The sequence below is a fragment of the Heteronotia binoei genome, chromosome 12 (assembly GCF_032191835.1).
Source record: "Heteronotia binoei isolate CCM8104 ecotype False Entrance Well chromosome 12, APGP_CSIRO_Hbin_v1, whole genome shotgun sequence".
In the NCBI taxonomy this organism is placed as follows: Eukaryota; Metazoa; Chordata; class Lepidosauria; order Squamata; family Gekkonidae; genus Heteronotia; species Heteronotia binoei.
The window spans coordinates 79,721,852-79,740,732 of NC_083234.1; the positions used below are offsets into that span (position 1 = coordinate 79,721,852).

The window sequence follows — 18,881 nt, forward strand, 5'->3', positions numbered from 1 at the left end:
TGCCTCCTTGAGGGTTTCAAGGTGGACGGGGAGCATTGGGAAGGAAGAGCTTGAAGGAAGGTCCGCATGGACCAAGTCATACACGACATCCGAGACTCTGGGTGCGTCGGTGTTAAGTTTGATGTTCAGGGAATTTGCCATGTTTGATAGGTCAAGGTACGACCTTGGGCCTTCTGATGGTGATAGGTCCGCTGGTTTGGCTATATCAGAGGCCGGGGAGTGTAGATCTGATGCAGAAGAGTGAGCAGAGTCCGAGAGTCCCGCATCGGAGTCGTCATCGGATTCGTGAGGCATTTCAGTCGGGGGTTCCATGGTCGGGGGCTGTTTGGCGGAAGCGGCCGATGTTGACCTGGTCGGTGAGATCGGCTTCGGCTCGAAGTTAAGTTGGGGCTGCTCTCGACGGTACCGAAGGAGTTCCTCGTAGTGGGGGTAGTGCCTGCTCGGAGTCGGGTCTCGGTATCGCGTCTGATCAGCTGTGTCGACACGGTCCCGGTAACGAGGAGAGTCGTGATGGCTGCGGTAGGAGCGGGCTCTCGAGTCCGAGTGGTGGTAGGTGTCGAAGGAAGGGGATCTTCGGTGTCGTCTTCGGTCCCGAGGAGACGGCCATCTGGACCGCGAGGGAGAGTAGTAATGGTATCTCTCTCTCCGGCGGCTGCGAGATCGCTGGCGACTGCGAGATCGTGGTGTGCGAAGACGAGGTGGTACATCTCTCGGGGTCGAAGGGTCTCTGGTCAGAGAGTGAGCTTCTAGTGGTTGGGTATGGACATCTTGGAAGGCATGTGGGTCGATCGTATCACGTCGTTGGCTTCTAGTGGAGGCGGGTGAGTCGACGTCGAGTATCTGGTGTGGAGGAGAGTTGGTTATTGATGGGGATTTGGAGGAGATGCGGACGATCTCTATTGGCGTAATAGCTGGAGTCGATGTCGATTTCGAGGCCGGTGTTCTCGGGATCGAGGTGCTGGAACTCGTGATCGGGATCGACGGCGTCGGCTTTGCTGTGCTCGAGCTCGTGGTCGGGTTCGAACCCGGGGTCTTTGCAGGCGGGTCGGACGGCTTGTGCCCCGTTTTAGACTTCTTCGGGGTCTTGTCGTGAGCGGAGTCGGAGCGGCGGCGCTTCTTGCCGTCGTCGGACTTTTTGGTGTGCTTCCCGGACTTAAGCTTACAGGGACCTTGAGCCACGGAAGCTGCCGGCTGCGCCATCCCCGAGGGAGGTGGGGAAGATGGCTGCTGTGCCACGTGGGGCATGGTTGGTCGTAGGGAGGATTCCATAAGATGGCTCCTGAGCCTCGCGGCGCCGTTTTTGCGAGCCTGGTTTCCAAACTGGCTGCAATGCACGCAGGTATCCGTGCGATGGGCCTCCCCAAGACAGAAAAGGCACAGGGAATGGCCGTCCGACGATGGGATCTTGGAAGCGCAGCGGATGCAGCGTTTGAAAGTTATTTTGTCTCTTCCTTCCATCCGCCCGGGGGGGGGGGGGAGGGAAAGGGGGGAAAAGCCCGAAAAATAGTAAGAAAGTCCCCCCCCCTTTTTTTTTTTACGATACCAGAAGGTGAAGGAGAAGGTGAAGATCGAAGAAAGGATGCGTTTGGAGATAGATTGCAGTGAAGAATCGGGAGAATCAACGAGGTAGGTGTGATCCGGTCGGCGGTAAAGAAGAAACTGAGTGGCTAAGCACCTCCCCCTCGTCCAGGCATGTGCAGACGATGCCTCCTCCCCAGGACGAGAGGGAGGCGCGCCAGAGCTACGCTAAAAGATTGCTTTGAAATTCTCCGAGGTCAGGGCAGATCCTGCGGATTACCCATATGTGTGACTGCACAGAGACCACGAAGAAGATCCTTAAGTTCCTCCCTCCCTATTTCCTCTGCTAGCCATTTAGGCTGACAAAAAAAAAGTCTGTCTGTCAGAAGTGAATCGGTCTCTTTCCAGGAGAACGCCATCCAGTGATTCCGGGTGAACCTCAGGGTGGGGCAGCTGGAACGGGAGTCAAAGATGGAGGAGGAGACTGGAAGTATACCCTGCCCTTCACTGGGAGTCTCAGAGTGGCTTGCAATCTCTTTTTCCTTCCCCTCCCCACAACAGACACCCTGTGAGGTAGGTGGGGCTGAGAGAGCTCTGACTGAGAACTGCTCTTGAGAGAACTGTGACTGACCCAAGGTCACTCAGCTGGCTGCATGTGGAGGAGTGGGAAATCAAGCCTGGTTCTCCCAGATCAGAGTCTGTGCTCTTAACCACTACACCAAACTGGCTCTCAACCTCACTGGGAGAGCCAAGGACTGGAGCCAGAATGCAGCAGCTGGAAATTCTGACTGCCATGATTCCCAGAGTCCAATCTTGGGGAAATCTCCGCCCTTCCCCATTTAACGAAGGGGCTACTGGCTGTTGGCACTACACATGCTCAAGTGGAAGTCCTGGAAAAGGCAGCCTGTGATCTTGCATGTAGGTTGCATTACAGAGGTTGTGCCCTGCTTCAGTTGTGGCTTTTCTGACATCCACCCTATACAAGCCATGTGGCTCATGAATAGGTGTGACCTTATTCTCATTTATGCAATATTCTTTGGGCAAGCACCACCCTTATCAGGAATGTGCCTGCAGACAATGGAATGGGACAAAGCTGCATCTGCACAGTCACCACCCAGCTTCCCTGACTCAGTTTTTTTTTAAAAAAGAGCTGAATGAAGCCATGCTCCTCACATGGTCCCCTCAGCAGATCACGGCCCATGCAGGTTCTTGTGAGAAGATGACAGACGCTGCTTGGCATTGGGGTGCCCCAAGCGAGAGGAAAGTGGAGTATAAATGAAGTAAATAAACGCAAGCACTTTGGAAAGGCAGGCCTATCAGTACAATAATCTCTGGTGGAAAGAGCTGCTTAACTGACTGGTTGGAAAGTGCCCCTTCTAGTTACATAACTGTTCAATTCCCCCCCTTCCAGGAGAGAAGGCCAAGTGCCAGAAAGACAGGCAGATCCAATGATGTTGTGAGACCCCTAGTCTCTTGGCTCTTTTCCTGCTATCGTCTACGGACGTAAGAATGTCATCCGTAGTCGCGTTGAACAAGCCCAGGCCATCGAAAGGTAGGTCCTCAATTTTGTACTTAATGTCAGGTTGGAGGGATGAGGATCTGAGCCACGCATGTCTGCGTAGGGCTATGGCCAAAGCGAGGGTTCTGGAAGAGCACTGTGCAGCGTGGCGTGCTGTATTGATCTGCTGCTTACTCACTCTGGCTAGTTCTTGAAGAGCATTGGCGGCTGGTTTCTGGGATGCCTCAGGTAAGGAGGGAACCAAGGTATTGAGGTAGTTTGTTAGGTTGTATGCGTAGGCCGAGAAATATGCCATGTAATTATGTATTTTGGTTGTGGCCGTGGTTAGTGAATATATCTTCCTGCCAATAGTGTCGAGCTTCTTGCCTTCCCTCTCTGGCGGTACTGGATGTCTTGTTTGTTTCGACTTCGATGAAGAATGTACAATCATCGAGTTCGGGGGTGGGTGGCTGAATAAGAACTTCGATTCGGGTGCGTGTACTTTGTATAGGGCTTCCATCCTTTTAGAAGTTGGAGGCACTGATGCCGGCTTATCCCATGCCTCCTTGAGGGTTTCAAGGTGGACGGGGAGCATTGGGAAGGAAGAGCTTGAAGGAAGGTCCGCATGGACCAAGTCATACACGACATCCGAGACTCTGGGTGCGTCGGTGTTAAGTTTGATGTTCAGGGAATTTGCCATGTTTGATAGGTCAAGGTACGACCTTGGGCCTTCTGATGGTGATAGGTCCGCTGGTTTGGCTATATCAGAGGCCGGGGAGTGTAGATCTGATGCAGAAGAGTGAGCAGAGTCCGAGAGTCCCGCATCGGAGTCGTCATCGGATTCGTGAGGCATTTCAGTCGGGGGTTCCATGGTCGGGGGCTGTTTGGCGGAAGCGGCCGATGTTGACCTGGTCGGTGAGATCGGCTTCGGCTCGAAGTTAAGTTGGGGCTGCTCTCGACGGTACCGAAGGAGTTCCTCGTAGTGGGGGTAGTGCCTGCTCGGAGTCGGGTCTCGGTATCGCGTCTGATCAGCTGTGTCGACACGGTCCCGGTAACGAGGAGAGTCGTGATGGCTGCGGTAGGAGCGGGCTCTCGAGTCCGAGTGGTGGTAGGTGTCGAAGGAAGGGGATCTTCGGTGTCGTCTTCGGTCCCGAGGAGACGGCCATCTGGACCGCGAGGGAGAGTAGTAATGGTATCTCTCTCTCCGGCGGCTGCGAGATCGCTGGCGACTGCGAGATCGTGGTGTGCGAAGACGAGGTGGTACATCTCTCGGGGTCGAAGGGTCTCTGGTCAGAGAGTGAGCTTCTAGTGGTTGGGTATGGACATCTTGGAAGGCATGTGGGTCGATCGTATCACGTCGTTGGCTTCTAGTGGAGGCGGGTGAGTCGACGTCGAGTATCTGGTGTGGAGGAGAGTTGGTTATTGATGGGGATTTGGAGGAGATGCGGACGATCTCTATTGGCGTAATAGCTGGAGTCGATGTCGATTTCGAGGCCGGTGTTCTCGGGATCGAGGTGCTGGAACTCGTGATCGGGATCGACGGCGTCGGCTTTGCTGTGCTCGAGCTCGTGGTCGGGTTCGAACCCGGGGTCTTTGCAGGCGGGTCGGACGGCTTGTGCCCCGTTTTAGACTTCTTCGGGGTCTTGTCGTGAGCGGAGTCGGAGCGGCGGCGCTTCTTGCCGTCGTCGGACTTTTTGGTGTGCTTCCCGGACTTAAGCTTACAGGGACCTTGAGCCACGGAAGCTGCCGGCTGCGCCATCCCCGAGGGAGGTGGGGAAGATGGCTGCTGTGCCACGTGGGGCATGGTTGGTCGTAGGGAGGATTCCATAAGATGGCTCCTGAGCCTCGCGGCGCCGTTTTTGCGAGCCTGGTTTCCAAACTGGCTGCAATGCACGCAGGTATCCGTGCGATGGGCCTCCCCAAGACAGAAAAGGCACAGGGAATGGCCGTCCGACGATGGGATCTTGGAAGCGCAGCGGATGCAGCGTTTGAAAGTTATTTTGTCTCTTCCTTCCATCCGCCCGGGGGGGGGGGGGAGGGAAAGGGGGGAAAAGCCCGAAAAATAGTAAGAAAGTCCCCCCCCCTTTTTTTTTTTACGATACCAGAAGGTGAAGGAGAAGGTGAAGATCGAAGAAAGGATGCGTTTGGAGATAGATTGCAGTGAAGAATCGGGAGAATCAACGAGGTAGGTGTGATCCGGTCGGCGGTAAAGAAGAAACTGAGTGGCTAAGCACCTCCCCCTCGTCCAGGCATGTGCAGACGATGCCTCCTCCCCAGGACGAGAGGGAGGCGCGCCAGAGCTACGCTAAAAGATTGCTTTGAAATTCTCCGAGGTCAGGGCAGATCCTGCGGATTACCCATATGTGTGACTGCACAGAGACCACGAAGAAGATCCTTAAGTTCCTCCCTCCCTATTTCCTCTGCTAGCCATTTAGGCTGACAAAAAAAAAGTCTGTCTGTCAGAAGTGAATCGGTCTCTTTCCAGGAGAACGCCATCCAGTGATTCCGGGTGAACCTCAGGGTGGGGCAGCTGGAACGGGAGTCAAAGATGGAGGAGGAGACTGGAAGTATACCCTGCCCTTCACTGGGAGTCTCAGAGTGGCTTGCAATCTCTTTTTCCTTCCCCTCCCCACAACAGACACCCTGTGAGGTAGGTGGGGCTGAGAGAGCTCTGACTGAGAACTGCTCTTGAGAGAACTGTGACTGACCCAAGGTCACTCAGCTGGCTGCATGTGGAGGAGTGGGAAATCAAGCCTGGTTCTCCCAGATCAGAGTCTGTGCTCTTAACCACTACACCAAACTGGCTCTCAACCTCACTGGGAGAGCCAAGGACTGGAGCCAGAATGCAGCAGCTGGAAATTCTGACTGCCATGATTCCCAGAGTCCAATCTTGGGGAAATCTCCGCCCTTCCCCATTTAACGAAGGGGCTACTGGCTGTTGGCACTACACATGCTCAAGTGGAAGTCCTGGAAAAGGCAGCCTGTGATCTTGCATGTAGGTTGCATTACAGAGGTTGTGCCCTGCTTCAGTTGTGGCTTTTCTGACATCCACCCTATACAAGCCATGTGGCTCATGAATAGGTGTGACCTTATTCTCATTTATGCAATATTCTTTGGGCAAGCACCACCCTTATCAGGAATGTGCCTGCAGACAATGGAATGGGACAAAGCTGCATCTGCACAGTCACCACCCAGCTTCCCTGACTCAGTTTTTTTTTAAAAAAGAGCTGAATGAAGCCATGCTCCTCACATGGTCCCCTCAGCAGATCACGGCCCATGCAGGTTCTTGTGAGAAGATGACAGACGCTGCTTGGCATTGGGGTGCCCCAAGCGAGAGGAAAGTGGAGTATAAATGAAGTAAATAAACGCAAGCACTTTGGAAAGGCAGGCCTATCAGTACAATAATCTCTGGTGGAAAGAGCTGCTTAACTGACTGGTTGGAAAGTGCCCCTTCTAGTTACATAACTGTTCAATTCCCCCCCTTCCAGGAGAGAAGGCCAAGTGCCAGAAAGACAGGCAGATCCAATGATTTCTGAATATCCTCAGACTTCATTTTTAAAATTTGGGTTGGTTGTAACAAAAGTATGAAATTGTCAGTTTGGGCTTTGACAAATTGATATCTGAATGGCCACCCTGTCCAGAATGTCAGGCAAAGAAATTCCAATGCAGGTGAATTCCCTGTGCTTGGAAAACCTCAACGGCAATGACTGCCACCCTGAAACCAAGGCAAACAATGCGCGGCAGGAGACAGGCCCTGTATAACGGGGTGCTGCTTTTTAATTAGAAAGGAGAGGACACAAGCGGCTTTTTGTGGCCTGTTGCCAACAACCTCCATGTCAGAATCAATGAAACCGCATCTCTGCTGGAGAAATGAGTCAATAATGAAGCTGTTTGCAGAAAAACTGCTCCATCTCACAAACCGAATTCTAACACAAGAGCAGCAGAGAAGAGAAGATGTGCTTGTGGCTTTCTTTGCAAGCTCAGCGGCACTATACGGCGCATAATATGAGCAAAGTGCAGCCAGCCCTTTGTTCAAAATGGGCTTCTATCATGTGCTGCCATCCACAATTGGATCTGTTCTGCATCATCTCCCCCCCATAGCTCTTTTGGAGGCTGACTGAAGGAGTCTGCAGAACACCAACCATTTGGCAACTTTTCTTCAAAAAAAAAGATGCAAGCCACAGTGTACAACACAATACAGTATACATTCTAAGGGCACAGGATGAATGCCAGCCTCAGACCAAAATTCTACTCCTGTATTTAAAGAGCACTGTTGGCCTCAAGAAAGAGCTCCTTCCCGGTGGGGATCCTTTGGATCCCCCACACGGCCCGTGCCAGCGGAAGCAGCTTGAGGAACGGAAAACCAGCCAGGAAAGCTTTTCACCCAGCATGGAAATAAATATGCTTACTGGTTAATAACCCTGAACTAGTGGGAAGATGGCATAAAATATCTGAAAGAAATAAAAAATGACTGCCAAGTGAGTAAGGAAGAGCAGCACGGAGGCAGAGTGGGGCCACCCTAGGCAGGAGCCAGGCGCACCCCAAGAATACTGGGGGGGGGGGGGTGTCAGGTGCAAACACAGGCACCAGCTCCAGAAGGCGTGACCTCCAACGCAGAATCTCCACCTGCTGGTGTGCACCATGGAGGAGGAGGAGGAGGAGGGGCTGAGCTGGGGCCTGGCATGCAGCAGGCAGAAGTCCCACTTTGTTGACCAGGAAAAGGCAGAAGATGACCAGGCTCTGGGCCAGGCCAATTTAGGGCTTTCATCCCACCTGCCACACAGCTGCAATTCCCTTGTGCGCCTGAAGAGAGCGCTCTCACTTCCAGGTGCTAGTTCCTGCAGTCCTGCCTTGGCACTGCTGGTTCAAGACAGGGAACTTTGCTCAAAAAGGCTTCTGACGCTTCCGCCCTTCTTATTGCTGCTGGCCTCTTCTCCCCCTGTTGATGCAGCACCCATTAAGCTGCACCAGTCAAGACAGCTCTGCCCTCCTCCTCAGAACCGAGAATCTGAAGAAAAATAACAGTGGCTCAACAAGGACTCTTTGTTGAGAAGGCAAATAAAGTTCATGGGCAGAAGCCGAAGACAGGGGTTGCCCCTGCAAGCAGGGCCGTGGGAGAACAGGGTGATCTCAACAGCTTAACACCACACTCATTCATTCATCCATCAAAAACATCTATGTCCCATCTCTCATCCTGAAGAATTCCTGAAGCTCAGGACAGAACACAAAACCCCCAAATACCCACCCACAAAAACACAGCAGAACCGATCCAAAAGACTGAGACCCACTTAAAACAAGCCCATCAGAATATATATATATCGTTTAATGCAGATATCATTAGAACACCAGAGAACCACTTGATGGTATTTGAGTTCACTGCTGCTTCAGTTCAGAGGTATATTTATTTATAATTTTATGTTTATATTTATGTGAAAAAAATCTAAAGTCACATTATTGAATATAGAATATTATTATTGTAGTTTTAAGAATAATTAATTATAAGAAGTATATATAAAAGTCGAACCACACAATTCAATGCAAATCAAACAAAAGCTGAAAAATCCTCAAAAGAACCAGGATATAAATTAATTAGACAACCAAATACAACACAAAACAGCAGACGAGAACCACTAATATAAACTGGGGATGGGGGGAGGAAAAGGAGACTGGATTAATACCCAGTCTCAGAGCGGCTCACAATCACCTTTTCCTTCCTCTCCTCACAACAGACACCCTTTGAGGTGGGTGGGGCTGAGAGGGCTCTCACAGCAGCTGCCCTTTCAAGGACAACTCCTGCAATAGCTCTGGCTAACCCAAGGCCATTCCAGCAGCTGCAAGTGGAGGAAAGGGGAATCAAACCCAGTTCTCCCAGATTAGAGTCCGCGTACTTCACCACTACATGAAACAGCCTCTTCAAGTTTTCACTAAATTTAACAAAAGACCAAGACAAACAGATGCTGGAAGCTCACCGTATCCATTACCACCTAAACAAGTGGGGGAACTTGACTAGCCAACATTCTCCTACAAATAGCCCTCGAGCCCCACATCAGAGGAGGTTGTCCTCTTTCACTGAGGCACAGCTCTTCCCAGTGCATTGCTTCAGGAGGGCAGATGTGGGGCTGGGAGGGAGATGGGAACACCTGCCTAGTCAGCCAGATCAGCCCAAGTGATCAGTGGGGTGACAATCACGGGGGGGGGGGGGCATTTCTTCAGTTCAATGCCATGACTGAGAAGGTCTTGCTTCTTGCGACATCCCACATGGCTTCCACTCCGGAAGGAAGATGAAGCAAAGTCAGTGACAAAGATTTTAGTTGACAGGCAGGAATATGTAGAAGCAGGTGGTTGTTCAAATATTCAGTCCTAGACTGTGTAAAGGTCAAAACCAGCACCTTGAATCGAGCCCAGAAGGAAACTGGCAGCAAATGCAATTGTCTCAAGACAGGCGTGACATTTTCTCTCTGGAAGACCTGCCAGCCATCTGGATGCCACATTCTGCAATGATTGCGACTGTCTTTGGGAGCAGCCCCCATGAAGAGCTCTGCCGTCCAAGCTGGACGTGGCATCTGCCCACATACCTGTGGCCTGGTCTTGCCACTCAAGGAAAGGCCTGAAGTGGCACAGGGGCAGAAGCTGACAAAACCTGCAGGGAAGATCTGTGTTTCCAACCATAGTTCTGGATCAAACAGCATCACCAATCTCTTCCGTTCTGGACATCTAGTATGATTCCTCAACGCCTGGCTGGATTCCCCATTGCTCTGCAGCATCACCATCTTTCCTGAGGTGAGCTTCATTTTACCACAGAGCATGTGTGACTGGGAGGGAAGACGCTTTCCCCCATAGAAATGCAAGTGCCGTCTCCAGGTTGCGAGTTCCAGCAGAGTCCATCTGCCCTCTGTCACTTCCTTCATTTCCAGTCCCTTGAGTTGACTTTGTTTGCTTTTGGGGAAGAGGAGAGGGAAGTGAGAGGCTCCAGTGATGACAGCAAGCCTCTGAAGACCACAGGAAGAACAAAAGAAGGTCAGACTTGGGCAGCGGCAGGAGGGAGGGAAGAGCTGTTTTCCTTTCGATGCTCCTGGCTGCGGATCCAGAGAGGCAGCTCAGGGAGTGTTTACTCGTGGGATGCCAAGATCTGCAGAGCCCATGGCTGCACAACTTTCTGTTTGCCGCAACAGCCCTTGCCAAATAAACTTCCCCAAATGGCTATTTAGGGAATGAGTGTGAAACTGGTCTAACACTTAGACTTGGCCTATGCCGAGTGTGAAGAGACACCTCAGAGCCACAGGCACCAAAACTCCCTGGGCCTGGAGACCACTTCCTGCATCTGTAAAAGACAAGAGTTGTCAACTCCCACTTGAGAAATACTTGGAATTCTGGGGGTAGAGCCTGGAAAGAGTGGGGCTTGCAAACAGGAGCAGGGTGTCAAAGCATAGAGTTCACCCCCTCCCCAGCAGCCATTTTCTCCTGGGAACCTGCTCTCTGGCTGGAGATCAGCTGTAACCCCAGAAGATCCCTAGACCTCACTTGGAGGCTGGCAACCTTAGTACAAGGCCAGGAAGTGGATTTCTCCTCCTATCTTGAACATCTCCCAAGGCTTGCTAAAATTCTGGCCTTCTTGTTGACTGCTGTGCAAAATGGCCTGGTGAGTCTGGCTGCCTAGACCTTTCAGGGGTATGATTTGTTCTGCTTACCAGGCAGGAGGGAAGCCACAGCAGCAACCGGGAGGGCCCCATGGCAGGGCGTCTTGGGTCACTCAAAGTCCAGGGCCTGAGAACCAAGTCCACAGGCAGCAACAAGGTCCAAGCAACGAGGTTCCAAGAGTTAGCAACAAGCAGGTCAACCGGCTGGGAGGCTACATAGCAAGACTGCAGGCAAGCGGATCCCGCCCTGGCCCTGGCCTTGGCCTCGCTGCAGACTTACATAAGGAGCTTCCCTAAAGGTGATGTTGGGTCCCACATGAGACTCCTCGCCACAAGCCTCTACTCATGAGGAGCACTAGGGCCCAGATCGTGTCATTACTCACTGGTCTCTGAAACAAAACATGAGTCCAGTGGCACCTTAAATACCAACAAAGTTAAATTCTGGGTCTAAGCTTTTGGGAACGTGCATGTTTTAAAGGCAGATCAGGCAGTGGGCAGGCCCACACTGGGGCGTCCTGGCTTGATGCTCTGCTGGCCCAGGGTCTTTACAGGCAGGCCTCACCAGAAGGGTCTGCCAAGACGGGGCTTGGGGATGCGCTTTCCTCCTCCTCCTCCTCCTCCTCCTCCTCCTCCTCCTGTGCTAATGAGAGAGTTAGGGAGCAACTAGCAAATGACTGTGCACGTGAGATCCTTAAATTTTACTTATTTATGTTATTTATTATGATTTTTATAGGCTGTCTTTCTCACTGAGACTCAAGGCAGATTCCACAATGTGAGTTTTTGTAATCCAGAGGATGAGACGTCTGATAAGCAAAGTGATAGGATGGATTACAGCAAAGTGAAACACAGGATAAGTATTAGACATGATATGTTAAACCATGCAGAAAATGCTGTTATATAACCATACAAACAAAGCAGTGGACATAAGATAGCATAAGGAAACAGAAAATACAAAGATACACAGTGGTACAGTTCACAGTAGCATTCTTTTTATAAAAGCGTCTTCCTGAACCATTTTGTTATAGTTGTTTAGAAAGATGCCCTCCTGCAAAGTTCAGTTTTGCACAGTTTGAGAAGTGAACTGTGACCTGTACCACTGTGTACTTTTGTATTTTCGGTTTCCTATATATGTTATCCTATGCCTGCTGGTTTGAGAAGTGAAGAGGAAAGGGGGCTGCACCACAGCAAAAGAAAGAAAGAAAGAAACTGGCACAGAGGGAAAAGAACCTTTAATAATTGTACAACCCCTAAGCATTCCACAGACTGAAATCCACGATGGAGAAAGCCCATGTATGGCCAGTTGTTAATCTTGCCCACTGGCAGGGTGGCACCTACAGAAAAGCCTGTTTAGAAGAGCCAAGCGGTTGTGGCAAAGCGCAAGGAGAGAGGCAGCCCCACAGATATGGGGGTCTATGCAGGGCTTTGGTGTGATAGTCAGCAGCACCAAGAACTGAACCTGGTAACTGACAGGCAGCCAATGGAGGGACCCCAGAGTGGGTGCAATATTTATGCTCTGGCCACAACATGAGGTAAAATGACTCAATTTGACTTCAGTTGACCTTACACTTTGTGTATCACCTCAAGTTTGTCTCAAGAAATGTTAATACAATGGCTACCAAGAATATTTTTTTGGATTTATATCCTGCCCTACACTCTGAATCTCTGAGCGGTCACAATCTCCTCTGCCTTCCCCCCCACAACAAACACCCTGTGAGGTAGGTGGGGCTGAGAGTGCTTTTTATAGCAGCTGCCCTTTCAAGGACAGCTTCTATGAAAGCTATGGCTGACCCAAGGCCATCTCAGCAGGTGCAAGTGGAGGAGTGGGGAATCAAACCTGGTTCTCCCAGATAAGAGTCCGCACACTTAACCACTCTCTCACCCAGCAAAAGCTCTGTGAATCCTGCTTGCTATCAGAGAGATGCAGGGAAAATTGACAACCTTGATAGTTCCAGTGGAGAGACACTCTGCTTGTTTTTTCTCACTCACAGAAACCAGGGCACAACCTGAGACCCAGGGCTCCCCTGGTTATCTACGTGTCAGCCAGCATTAAGCACAATGACGCTGACAGAAAAAGGCCTTAAAATCACAGCCTGAAGCATCTCCCCCCCCTGCCACGTTTAATTTTGTAACATCCAGCTTGGTGGAGAATTCTGGTGATTCTGAAACTGTGTACTCTGTTTTGTGTCATTTTGGCAGGTCCCAATGAAAGGTATTCAGTGGATTGTACTTTCTTTCTATGGAAGAGGTATCCTAGGAGTGTCAAACCACCCATCAAAACCCAGAGTCAGTGTGGCCAAGTAGCTGGATCATGCGTAGGGAGTCTGAGTTCATGTCCCTGGTCACCATGAAACTCACTGGATATCCTTGGGTCTGTCACCCCCCCTCCTCCAATTTACTTCACAGTAGAGAAGAGTCCAGTAGCCCCTTTAAAAGACTAACAAAATTCAGGTATCTGAAGAAGTGATACTTGTGCAGATTGTGCTCCTGGACTCTTGTTCTTCTCTACTGCTGCAGACGGATTCACAGGGCTACCCACCTTGATCTCACTTCACAGAGTTGTTGTGAGAGAACAAAGTTTGAGTCCAGTGGCACCTTTAAGGACCAACAACATTTAATTCTGGGTCTCAGCTATGTGAGAGAGAGAGTCACATCCATCAATGAACAAACTGCTTGAAGGGATGAAATAGACACACACACCCTTAAGCGTTTCAGAAAACCTCAGCAAATCTGCTTGCCCACCATCTCATCTTCAATGGGCTTTTGTTTATTGGTTTGTTTATTAGTTAAACGTTCAGACCATCCTCACAAGGCTCAGGACAGTGAAGAACAATAAAACACATTTTGAACAAAGCAGTGAATCTTCCCCGCCCTCCTCAAAACATCTTTGAGTCTGAAACCTAAAGTGGCACCCTTCCCCCCCCCCCCCACAGGCTGCCTATGGAGCTGCTCACAAGCCCCATAAATGCAGCTACTTCCCCCTCTCACACACACCAATTTTGTGCCACAGATGATGAAGTGCACTCAGTCAGGCAGGCTTGTAAAAAATGCTGAAGGAAATGCAAAAGTCCAACTCTGCAAAAAACGAAAGGTCAAACAAATTCCTGACTTGTTTTGCTAACAACTTCATTTTCCAGAAAGTGGAAAGGGAAACCAGGGGATCTGCTATCTTGAACTTGTTTCTCACCGATAGGCTGATGAGGTGAAAGTAGTGGGCACCCTGGGTAGTAGTGACCATGTAATTTTGGAATGTGCAGTGTTGGGGAAGGGAAAAGGTATACAGAGTCAGGCACATAGACTGGACTTGAGGAAAGCAAATTTTGACAAACTTAGAGTTATGCTGGGTAAAATCCCATCGTCAGAAATACTTAAGGAGAATGGAGTTCAAGAGGGCTGGGAGCTTCTTAAAAGCGAAATATTGAAGGTGCAATCACACATGATCTGGACCCAGCCTCTCTCTCTCTCTCTCTCTTTGAGAAAGTGACTACCTCGCTGGATCAGGAGAAGACTGGAGTTATAGTGTATCTTGATTTCAAGTAAGGCTTTTGATAAGGTTCTACATACTTGTTGAGAAGTTGGTAACATGTGGTTTGGATCCTGTTACTGTTAGGTGGATCTATAACTGGCTGACAGATTGCACCCAAAGAGTGCTTGTGAATGGTTCCTCATCCTCTTGGAGAGGAGTGAAAAGTGAAGTGCCTCAAGGATCTGTCCTGGGACCTGTTTTGTTCAACATCTTTATCAATGATTTGAATGAAGGAATAGAGGGAATGCTTATTAAATTTGCCGATGATACTAAATTGGGAGGGGTTGCAAACACAGAAGAAGAAAGAAACAGGATACAGGATGACCTTGACAGGCTGGAAAACTGGGCTAAAACCAATAAAATGAATTTTAACAGGGATAAATGTAAAGTTCTGCATTTAAATTGGAAAAATCCAATGCATAGTTACAGGATGGGGCAGACTTGTCTTGGCAGTAGTATGTGCGAAAAGGATCTAGGGGTCTTAGTGGACCATACGCTGAACATGAGTCAGCAGTGTGATGTGATAGTTAAAAAGGCAAATGCAATTTTGGGCTGTATCAACAGAAGTATAGCGTCCAGATCACATGAAGTGATGGTATCGCTTTACTCTGCTCTGGTAAGACCTCACCTGGAGTAGTGTGTTCAATTTTGGGCACCACAATTTAAGAAGGATATAGACAAGCTGGAACGGGTCCAGAGGATGGTGAGGAGCCTGGAGACCAAGTCCTACTTGAAGGGCTGTCATATAGAGGATGGTGCAGAGTTGCTTTTTTGTGGCCCCAGAAGGTCAGATCAGAACCAACGCATTGAAATTAAATCAGAAGAATTTTTGGCTAAACATTAGGAAGAACTTCCTGACAGTTAGAGTGTTTCCTCAGTGGAATAGGTTTCCTCGGGAGGTGGCAGGCTCTCCTTCTTTGAAGCTTTTTAAACAGAGGCTAGACATGAGAGCATGGTTTTGGTAAATAAGTATATAAAGTTTTTTTTTATTATTATAAGTTTTTGATACAGAATGGTTAGTAATTTTGTCACAGCTTACTTTCCATAGTTGACTGCTTCTGTGATTTAGGCAAATCATGAGAAGAAGAGCAGGAGGGGCTGCATCAGTGCTTAGTTCTTGGGGCCTCTTTTTACAAGCCCAGGGAAATGCTGGTGGCCACTTTGGGGTCAGGCAGCAATTTTTCTCCAGGACAGTTTGGCTAGGGATCCTGGAGGTTTCCCCCTTCTCTTTTTTGCCATCTTCTGGGAACTGTGTGTGTGTGTGGCGGGGAGGTTCCTGTGAATTTCCTGCACTGTACATGGGGTTGGACTAGATGACCCTGGAGGTTCCTTCCAACTCTGTGATTCTATGGTTTTTGAGTTCAGACATATGAAATGCTCTATATGCTCCCAAGTGCCGCCCTTCTTGGAATGGTCACACACTGCAGGCTTGGTTATATTTTTCTTTGCGTTAAGGATCTTTTAATAGACAGGACATACCTTAGAAATATGGCCCACAATGAGAGGCTGCTTGCCACACACACAAGAAGCATGCAGGAGACAGCCAGATGTGTCTAGGGTGCTGACCACATGGGCAATTTTGACTTCACAACCTAATATAAAAATTCTTCTTTTGGGGTATCAAATGTGGCTATGTGTTTAAACAATAACACCCCCTAACTTTACAGAGCAGCCAGTGCTGACATACTGGAAGACAAAAGCCAGTTTGGGAACTACCCCCCCCCCCCCCATCTTACAAAACACAAATCTTACCGGATTCCTTTGTTTTGTGCGATGCTGTGATGAGAAAGTCTGGAGACTGCTGATATTACCTGATATGAGAGAGAGAAAGAAAACCAAGATAAAGCCCAGGGTCTGTAGCAAAAAATAAATACCGTAACAATATGCATGAAAGTCCTTTTCCTCTTCTGTCCCTCAAGAACAGCCCTAGCTGAATTTTATGGACCCCAGAGAGTTGCCAGCATAACCGTCCCCCTTGTCTTTATAACCGAGAGAACATTACCAAGTGCAAGTGAGCATAATGCACACCAAAGTCCATGAGGAAGGGGGAGGTTAGTCCCCAGAGACTGCTGGTAGAGCTGCAGCCCAGAAATTCTTCTTCAAGGTGCAGAGGATGTTTGGCTCTCCATTGCCACATTCTCTTGATTGCTGGAGAGTCTCCTGCTACCAAACAACTGCACCTATTCTCCTTTTCTGCCCAATTCCTCCCCACCTAGGTCCCTTTTGGCAAACAGTGGCACTTCCTTCCTTGGTGAGACAATGGCTTTCTCATGGTGCCCACTGCCCACATCGCCTGAGGTCTGGGAAACGTGTGTTTTACTCGCCACTGCATGCTGCCTCCCTGGGGTGACCCCACAGCACCCAAACAATTACTCAGAACACGAGATGATGTTGCAGAGACCCATACAAGATGGCGGGGTGGGTGGCGGAACCACCTACAAACCATAAGCTGATCATCAACGTTCCCTGACAATAAGCAGCCCCTCCCTCTACAGTGCCCCCCCAGCCATTATAAGAGAGGCCAGTCAACAGCAAGACATGGAAAAGTGGCTGCCTGGTAAGAGGGCAGTCTTGCCATGATGGGTGAGTGCACAAGCAGTGGGCACAGCTCCCACAGCCCACCCACGTCTGGCACTGCCTCCATACCCTCTCCTTTGGAATTCACTCCTGCTCGCCACCATCCCCCCACCTGCCCCTCGTGCTCCTGAAGGCATTTTTTGCTTCTCATGAAGCATCCTCAGCCATGTGCAAGTGGGGGGAGGCCAAAGGAGACTGGTCTCCTGGCTGGCGATGCCTTTTGCTCCACACTGAGAGGCCCCGTCTCCTAAGGCAAGCCAGCAATTGGGGGGGGGGGGGAGTGGCATTCCCAGGGGAGAGGTACGCCAGACCACAAAGTTAAACCTTCTCTGTTTTCTTCCAGAATCTCTTGCTGCCCAGATCAGCACATTCCCTGGGCGTGCAGGGGGTACCATAAAGCAACCCTGCAAAGTAGGTCAGCCTGAATGCTGCTAAACTGCTGGCAAAGGCTGAGGTTGCGTGCTTCTTTTGAGGAAGGGCTGGACACAAATAAGCGAGGAGGCAGAAATGTGGGGCCAACAGCACTAAGCACTGAAGGCACCCAACAAGCCATGGCCCTACAGGCCCCACTGAAGATTTACCACTTTAAGGGCAGAACAAGCTAGATGCCGCCTTATACAATGTCCTCAGAGCCTGACCAGCTGGGCTGGTGGCAGACCCATCCCTTTGAATGGAGGACTGCCCCATCGGATGTGTAAAAGGGGGGGGGGAATGGGGTCCTGAACTCTTCAAACCCCCTTTTCTCTCAGGCAGGCCACTTCTGGTGTACACTGTGGGGCTGAGCCATGGGTGGGGCCTGAGAGAACTGTTTCATTTGCTTCATTAGTATGTCGCCTTTCCCCCCAATGGGGGGGCTTCCATCATTCTCCTCCCGTCCCTTTTATCCTCACACCAATCCTGTGAGGCAGATCAGACTGGCTCAAGGTCACCCAGCAAGTTTCCATAGCACAAGTGAGGATTTGAACCTGGGTCTCCCAGATCATAGAATCACAGAGGGACCTCCAGGGTCATCTAGTCCAACCCCCTGCACAATACAGGAAACTCACAAATCCCTCCCCCAAGATGCTCACTTTGTGGCTATGATATTTAGTTTGGATCCAGAGGAAAGCCAACCAAGCGAAGTCACTCCAGAGGCTGAGGCAGAAAATCAAAACAGCACTCTTTCCCTGCCCAGGCCTCAATGAAATGACATGAGTCTGCACAACTGCTGGTTTTTTCAATGGAGGCACACACAAGAGATGTGCCCAGGGGAGAGGGTCCCAGGTTTGCCCATCACCCATTCTGTCAACCCAAATGGCACTGCAAATGGCTTCACTTTGCCTTACGGTTCTGAGATGCTGAGGCTAAAAGGCAACCCCTCCTTCCCCCCAATGGAACAGCTTCCTCTGCCGGAGAAAGTGGCCAGGCCTCAGCCCGTTCACAGGACAGATTACTGTGGAGAAACAGCAACGACCTCTTCGGCGTGTGGCCAGAGAGCAGCCACTCCATGTCCTCAGCCAAGCCCAAGGTATGGAGTGAGAGCCTGCCCTGAAAGTGCACGAAGAGAAGGCACGCGGCAGCACACGCCTTGTGTGATTGTGATTGCAACTGACGCATTGCCCAGCTGTGGCAAATGATGCCAGACAGCCACACGCACACGCTGGCCTAGAGCTGTGGTTGGCAAAAAACAGACGGTGGGTCCTGGACCCCCTCCCCCTGTGGCCGTGCCAGGATCGCAAGTGACCAGAGGAAACAGCCCTGCACTCTGCAGTAATCGACTGTGTAAATTAAGTCTCATTCCTGGACTTAATGCCGTTTTAGCTGGCTGTGAGGAGAGGTCAGGAGCTTTGCAGGCCACTAATCCTGCCTCTGGAAACCTTGTGCTGCCACAGCTTTCATTGGCAGTTCTAACTGTTGCTACTGAGCTTATCGATCTTATTGCAAATTGTATTCCCTGAATTGGTGGGGGCAGGGAGGGGAGGGAACCCGTCCAGAGAAGCAGCTTGAAAACGACTGAAAAAAGCCAGCATGTGAATAACCCCTGGAGACAGTTCTGCAGGGCAGCAGCCCGGTTGGTCAGCGGCAGAACAGCTGGATTTGAGTCCAGTGGCACTTCACACTCCAGCAGAATTTTCTGGGGGAAGGAGCT

At 50.3% G+C, this 18,881-nt stretch overlaps 1 protein-coding gene across 1 annotated transcript in view; it reads right to left on the minus strand.

Annotated features, from left to right (window-relative positions):
• VAV2 (vav guanine nucleotide exchange factor 2) overlaps window positions 1-18,881 on the minus strand; it is a 282,288-nt gene that overhangs the window by 73,810 nt on the left and 189,597 nt on the right. The window contains exon 3 of the mRNA XM_060250995.1: window positions 15,929-15,987. Coding sequence (XP_060106978.1) covers window positions 15,929-15,987 — 59 coding nt within the window. The remainder of the gene's footprint in view (window positions 1-15,928; window positions 15,988-18,881) is intronic.